Consider the following 7,337-nt stretch of genomic DNA (forward strand, 5'->3'; position numbering starts at 1 on the left):
AGGTTGATTGAGTGTTAATATGAATGATCTATCCTGAAGTCCTCAGCAATCCTGTGTCAGCGAACCATGGAGCAGTATCTAGGGCATGTAACCAGCTTGTCCAAGGACCTACAATGAGATTGGAGTGGGATTTGAACCCAGGCCTGCCTAACATTAAAGCCCCTGTTACGTCCATTGTTACCTTATGCCTCTGGCAGAGATAACCAAAACACAAAAGAAAGGTTAAGGCAGGGACCGGAGAAAGGAAAAAAAGGAAGAGATTGGAAATGGAATGGAGGGGGGTGGAAAGCATGAACAGTATTGTTGAAGAAAGAAGTTTCTTATTGGTTAACCCTGCCCTTCCGAGGTGCTTCAGTCCCCTTTCCCTTGTGTCCTCCCCACTCCCACCCCCGCCCCCCACATCTTAGATCACTGTCGCTCTACACCACCAGTCGGAGCTGTGCTGAGAGGAATTCTCTTTTACAAGAAGATGCTAAAGCTATGAAAATGAATTATAAACATGAGTCTTCATTTGCCAGTTCAAATGCTGAGATTTTTTTTTTTTAATCTCATCGGCTTGTTCTATTGAGATAACACTCTAAAAGTAGTTTAGTTTTCACTAACTGCTCAAAATAATCATGTTTTTTCCTTAACCTTCAGGACTTTTCTTCATTTGGGGGACCAAGTGGGGAAGGGAGCAGGGGGATTTCTATGACTGAAAAGGGATAAAACGGTCTCTAATAGAGAAGTACCATATCGAACAAATACATTTTTTACGTTTTAGCTCTAAACTCTATTAAATCGAAACATACTTAAGAATTTGCTTAATCTTTCAGTTTATGCCTTAATATATGTGTATCTCTGTAGTTCACAGATTCTCTGTTCTGACTGTATATCTTTTACTGAAACAGTCCTCTTTTTCAGTAGACCAGCCTTGGAACGCATCATCCACAAAATAATATTTTTATTTTATTGAATATACCAGTCCCTTCCTTTAAATTGATCCTTACCTACTATTGGGTTAGAAGAGAAAAAGTAAAATTTGGATCCAGTAATGGTTTGAACCACTCCATATGTTTCAGAGAACAGATATTTATTTGCTTTTCTTTTTCCTTTTCTCTGATTTGTTTGTGTTGATCGCATAGAGAACTGTACACTTGCCTGACTTCCTGTCCTTTACAGCCCGAGTCATCGATGTATCTAATGGGAAAGCCCATGTTGCTGAAAGCTGTTTAGAAGAAACAGGAGGCCTGGGAGTAGATATTGTCCTAGATGCTGGAGGTGGGTACTTTACTAGATCAGTAGTATGTGTGATTTTTGTAGTGTGATGGGTGCATTTCAAAATATATATATGTGTGTGTGTGTGTGTGTGTGTGTGTGTGTGTGTGTGTGTAAAACCAGGTAATAATTATTAACCTATTTATTAAATTGATGTCATGTTTTGTTTTTAACTTTTCTCTTTAAACTGGAGCTTCTTGAATCTCACTGTAAACACTGTCTGGAAGAGAGAGCATGCTTGCCTTTAAGATACAGGCATTGGAGTTGAAGTGTTTCTACACAAATGAACAAACATCATCTTCTCAGTTGGTTCCCAGATGATACACATTCGGTCAGCTCTCAGCCAGATGCTTAGTTCTGCCGTGTCTGGCTGCCCTCTATTGGATGGCTGACTTCTGCAATCTCTATTTGGAAAAAGCACAGAATTTTCTTCCATTTTTACCTTCCTTGACCTTTTGTTATTTAACCAGTATCTATTTAACACCTAATCTGTACCCCGCTAGATCGTGCCATTGCACAGAAAGCACAGGATTCACAAGCCTACAAAGGGATTCTATTCGTACTTTGTTAAGAAATATCTTCTGTGATGGGAATCATTCCTATGAATGATGCTGTGACCATCTTAATGTGTTTCTTTTTAACCAGTATTTTCAGGGCTTGAAATTAACTCAGAAGATCACTTCTTGGCCTTTCGGCTAAGATCAACTATGAAAATTAACGCAGAAAAATCTTTCAGTGGAAGTGAATGAGTATTTCATTAACTTTTCAAATGTACATTTCAATAATTATGTCAGTGTATGGCTATCTTGAGTCTATGAGTTCCTTAATCAGAAGTCAACTTTTCCCAAAGAATTAAGCTATCAATATTATGATTAAAACTATCAATCTTAGTTATGTGTTAGGTTACCTTGCCTGGTTTTCAAATGAAAATAAACTTTTTGTCCTTTGTTATTACACTAACAATTGAATCTAAAGTAAATTTTATGACCAGTTTTAATGCAAAAAGTACATTTTAAGGTGTCTGAATACATTGTGTGTTATTTTTTCTAAGAAAAATGCTTCCTCATTCCTACATTAAAAAGTAAAGACTAGTTTGAAGAATCAATTTTTGCCAGATTACTATAAAATATATTTCTTGTCTCTCTCTCTCTCTCTTTTTTTAAACTATTCCCTTGTAAGTGAGATTATATAGTAAAGATGACGAACCAGCTGTAAAATTACAACTACTACCACATAAACATGACATCATCACACTTCTTGGTGTTGGAGGCCATTGGGTAACAACAGAAGAAAACCTGCAGGTATTATCAGAAACAATAAAACATTATTGTTACACCGAAAGGATGTACTTAACAAAGAATAATGCCTAAGTCTTTTGAGACAAGATGTGAAGAAATTATAAATTCTGAATTATACCTGTTTCTAAAGAAATGTAGCTTTCTTTTTTAGTTTAGATACATGTTGGCCAAAATGTAGAAATAGTGCCTAATAGAGAAGTTCATTGAACTTTTATTTAGTGGTTTGGAAGAAGTGACTTCTGAATTTTTTAGTAGTATTTCCAGTAAGATTTTTTTTTTTCTTGTTGTTGACATATTGTTGATATATACTTAGCAAAATATTTCTGTACAAAATTATGACAATTTCCCATTCACATTGGAATTTACTACAAATGTGTGTATATACATTGTCTCCCAAAGTTACATTTCTCAACAGTATTCAAATTTTCTTATCATGGTTGATATGCAAATACCATAATCCTCATATATCAATAATCTTCACTAATTTTCTGACATCCTCATGAAGATAACTACTAAGTAGCAGCCAGAAATCTCACTCTCATACACATGCACACACTCATGCACACACATATACACACACATGCGTGCACACAGGCTACCATTCCATCATCTCTGCATAGGCCTTGCATCTGACCTTGCTGTTTTGTCACTTTGGACAATGAATTAGAAAAGAAAACGTTAACAGTTTACATATTGTTATTAAAGTTTGTATACTGTTCATTTGTGATTTGGGTATTTAATTTGCATAGAAGTTTTTCTGGCTGAAGATTACCAGTCGTCTGTCTACTATTAAACTCACAGTCATTGATTAGTCTCTGTGCGTTCTATCCAAGTTGGATCCTCCAGATAGCCATTGCCTTTTCCTCAAGGGAGCAACAGTGGCTTTCCTTAATGACGAAGTTTGGAATTTGTCAAATGTGCAACAAGGAAAATATCTTTATATCCTTTTTATCTACTGACCTGAGTTTCTGGCTTGAAATTTACCATGTACTCTCATTAAGTTCTTTAATAATGAAAATTGATAATAGTAAGAGCTAACTTTCATTGAGCATGCCAAACAGTGTTCCAAGTGCTTTTGTAGGTTTTAATGTGTTTAAACATTAAAACAGCCCTATGAGGTGTAAGTACTATCATTATCCCTGTCTCACAGGTGAAGAAACTGAAGCATAAAAAAAGTTAATACATGTTCCAGAATGCAGCTAAAAAGTGGTGGGACAGGAATCATCCAGGTAGTCATGCTCGTTTGTGAATGGGAGATAAACCACAAGATACACGTAAAATTTTATTTCATTTTCAACTTGGCATTATGGAAATTACACATCCCCTTGAAAGGCTGCATCGTTAATCTAAGCTCTGATGGTGCTATTACATAAGACATTGCAGAATGCTTATCTGCACTGAAGAGTTTGTGGGCTGTTTTAAGATTAACAGTGCTAGAAAATCTTCATCAAATGAAGATGGGTTTGATTTTTTTTTTTAATGGAATTCATTCAGAGAAAAAATCTGGCGAATGAAGCCAAATCATTCCAGTTTTGGTGAAAGTAATGAAATCATGTCTTGAGAATGTGAAAGCAGTTCCAAAAGAATGGTCCAGACCTCTTTAGAGCAGGGTCAAACTTATGAATAAAACTTTTTTTTCTAAGATAACTGTTTTAAAGGTAGTTGCACCTGCTAAAAATTTTAATATATTGGATAAAACATAAGTTCTTGTTATTTAATAGAGTATATCTGTGTGAAGAAAGAAACTTGGAAGCCTTAAGTTTGTCTCCACTGAATATCATACTTTGCTTTTGTTAAATGTGTGTAGTTATATACACGTCATACTTATAAAGGCCCACCTCCTCTAAGAGCAGTGACAGAATTAATTCAGAGCTTTCAAATAGGAGTATTTCATTAGTATCCTGCATACATAGAGTTGTAAAAAGTACATTTCAGAACCAGAACATCCCCTATGTAGTGAATGTGTGAGTTGAACGTATTTCTGAATAAATATTTTTCTTTAAATTTGGAAAATAGACTTAAATTTTGACTTTCTAGAAGAGTTCTTTAAATTTCAATTTTAAGCAACTGAATTGTCCACTAACATTGTAATTATCAAGAATCTCATGGGACATTAACAGCAGAGAACAAACACCATGTGTTAAGAGTAACACTAGGTAGTACGTTTTGAATCTTCCATGTCAGGAGCTAGGCTGGCTCCTTTGCCTGTGTTATTTAATTCCCTCCATACACACACACTCTTAGAGTTACTGTTGGCATTTTCACTTAACAGAAGTAGTAAGAGAATTTGCAATATGGGGGAAATTCTTTAGGTCCTCTTTAAGAAAATCTTTAAAATGGCTTATGTTCATACTATCTAATTTACATTTTCTAAAGTCCTGAATTTTCAAGTCCCAAATCAGACTCTAGTCCTCACTTGTGCTAAACCCCCCCTCAATCAGTTCACATGTGAGCCAGCTGCTGCTTGTGATTTCACAGACCTCCTTCCGACTGTGTGATTATATGCCATGTGTCATTCTCTAGTACTAGCAATTACATAGACTCTCAATCCTAAAACTGTCATTGCAATTTTTAAATGATTCAATTTTTTTCTTAATTTTACACTTATTTTTTGATTCTCATAGTGACAAATTACAGTTTGTTAACTTTTCTGCACACAAATTTTGAGCCAATGAGCAGCCAGTTTAGGAAATAAATGTGCACCTAACATAAGAGATATAAGTGCTAACATTGTTTTTAACTAAAAATACCATACATAGTGCTAAAAGGAAAACCTGACACCACTACACTCCTACCCGGTTGGGATAACACTAGTCGTCACTTAGTACAAGGCATGAGGCTTACTGCTTCTGCCACTTGTCCTAACTTAGAAGTGTAGGCTCCATTATGTTTCCACTTCTCTCACATCAGTTCCCCATTTCCCTGTTTTCAGGGTAAACTTCACAGCTTACAGAATTTTTGTAAATTAAATTCTTAATTTCTGAGAGTGCTGAACTTAAATAGGTGACCTGCCTAACATCTTCTATTTATTGACTGGTTTTGTTCAATTCTCTCTCTGTTACATTGCTACCTTAATAATCTTTCCAGCTACGTATCTTAAAAGATGTGATGGAGAAGTTATCAAGTGGAGTCTTTAGGTATGCTAAGTAACCAAATCATTGTTTATTTTTTCTATTCTCGAGGTAAGGCAAGCATTTCCACTTCTGTTTCAGTTTTCACAGCATACCTATTGCCACCATATTTTATTTTGTTTGGATAAAGAGCTGCTCTTTAATATTTCTCAAAGTGTATCTTGTGATACACCAATAAGTATTCCCTCAGTTAGAAGTGGCTCATGAGTTCTCCTTAATCCATTCCATACCACACCACACAACCTTTGCTTTTCTCATCACCCTTCCCAAAGTAACATAAAATAACCCATAGCTTCGGAAGAGGGAAAAGTACAGTTTTGGTTTTTTAAGTTGGATCTGGGAGTGGATAAAGTAGGCATTTTCCCCCATCAAAACTTAACCACTTTTAACAGTGGAAATACTAATGGACACGTTTATTTGGATTATTTAAAATAATAGAATTGGGGTGCCTGGGTGGCTCAGTCAGTTGGGGATCTGACTACTTCAGCTCAGGTCATGATCTCCAGGTCCTGGGATAGAGTCCCAGGCCGGCCTCCCCGCTCAGTGGGGAGTCTACTTCTCCTTTTCCTTCTCCCTTTGCCCTTCCCCCTGCTCCTGCACTCTTCAAATAAGTAAATAAAATCTTAAAAAAATAATAGAATTGAACTATAGCAATTGTCAACTACCATCCTATTGTTCTACTCATCTTTACCTTGACCTAACTTTATAATTTCATTCTTCCTCAGGCCTCAGTTGGATGAACCCATTCCACTGTATGAGGCGAAAGTTTCAATGGAAGTTGTTCAGAAAAATCAAGGAAGAAAAAAGCAAGTTGTTCAATTTTAATTTTGTTCTTTCTCAGACCTCAGTTGGATAAACCCCTTCCAGTACTTGAAGCCAGAGTTTCCTTGGGAATTGTTCAGAAAAGTCAAGGAAGATAAAAGCAAATTGTTCAGTTTTCCTGCTGAGTCAAGACGCTCAAAGTTATTTAAAGTTTTTGAAAAGTATTTGAAAAATTATTGTACAAATGGTCAAGAAAATCCCGTAATTAACATCTAAAGGGAATATTCTGGAATTCTTTTTGGCTTGTTTCTATACATTTGCCTGTTATAAAATTCTTTCCATGAAGAAAATTGCTTTCAGGAAAAGCCATGCTACTCTATCGATAAAGTTGTTGGTCTTTTGGTATGTCAAAATAACGTTATTACTTTTGTATCTACTCCGTTCTCAATACCTTCCTTTTCTTAACAAGGCTTTACTGTCGTAATCATTTGAGTATATTTTCAAGTCTCAGTGGATTTAGTCCATAGACACTTCAAAATTTTTTCAAGCATTCATTTATTTCAGGGTTTCCTCAGGATCAAACAGGACCATCACCGTAACTTGCCAGTGGCAGCTGCAGCGTGTGCGGGGTGGAGGGGATTGGGGAGCACCCGTGGCGATGCGTTGGGTAGGGGGCTAGGAGGTTGCGCTTGCCGACTTCCGGCCGGGGTTCTCTATTTTCGGTCAGGGGGAGGGAGGCGCAGGCCCCTCTCGCCAGCTCTAGACGTCGCCACTGCCTTCTGTAAGCTTAAGCGGTGGCTCAAGTGTGACGTCTCCTTTTCATCCGAGCGCCATGTCCTGGGCTCATTACATCTCTGCTACAGATTTAAATAGCGGTTAGCTATTTCGG

At 36.7% G+C, this 7,337-nt stretch overlaps 1 protein-coding gene across 4 annotated transcripts in view; it reads left to right on the forward strand.

The window, feature by feature from the left end:
* CRYZL1 (crystallin zeta like 1) overlaps positions 1 to 6,896 on the forward strand; it is a 39,084-nt gene extending 32,188 nt beyond the window's left edge. For 2 of the 4 annotated variants that reach the window (XM_021677984.2, XM_021677985.2), the window contains exons 10-14: positions 1,162 to 1,260; positions 2,437 to 2,558; positions 3,389 to 3,494; positions 5,647 to 5,692; positions 6,412 to 6,880. In XM_021677984.2, coding sequence (XP_021533659.1) covers positions 1,162 to 1,260; positions 2,437 to 2,558; positions 3,389 to 3,494; positions 5,647 to 5,692; positions 6,412 to 6,511 — 473 coding nt within the window. In that variant the 3' untranslated portion in view covers positions 6,512 to 6,880. Of the gene's footprint in view, positions 1 to 1,161; positions 1,261 to 2,436; positions 2,559 to 3,388; positions 3,495 to 5,646; positions 5,693 to 6,411 lie in introns of all 4 variants that reach the window. The other 2 variants (XM_044913513.1, XM_021677986.1) reach the window with 2 other exon arrangements.
* Positions 6,897 to 7,337: the final 441 nt, after the last annotated feature.

This window comes from Neomonachus schauinslandi, chromosome 1 (assembly GCF_002201575.2).
Source record: "Neomonachus schauinslandi chromosome 1, ASM220157v2, whole genome shotgun sequence".
Taxonomy (NCBI): domain Eukaryota; kingdom Metazoa; phylum Chordata; class Mammalia; order Carnivora; family Phocidae; genus Neomonachus; species Neomonachus schauinslandi.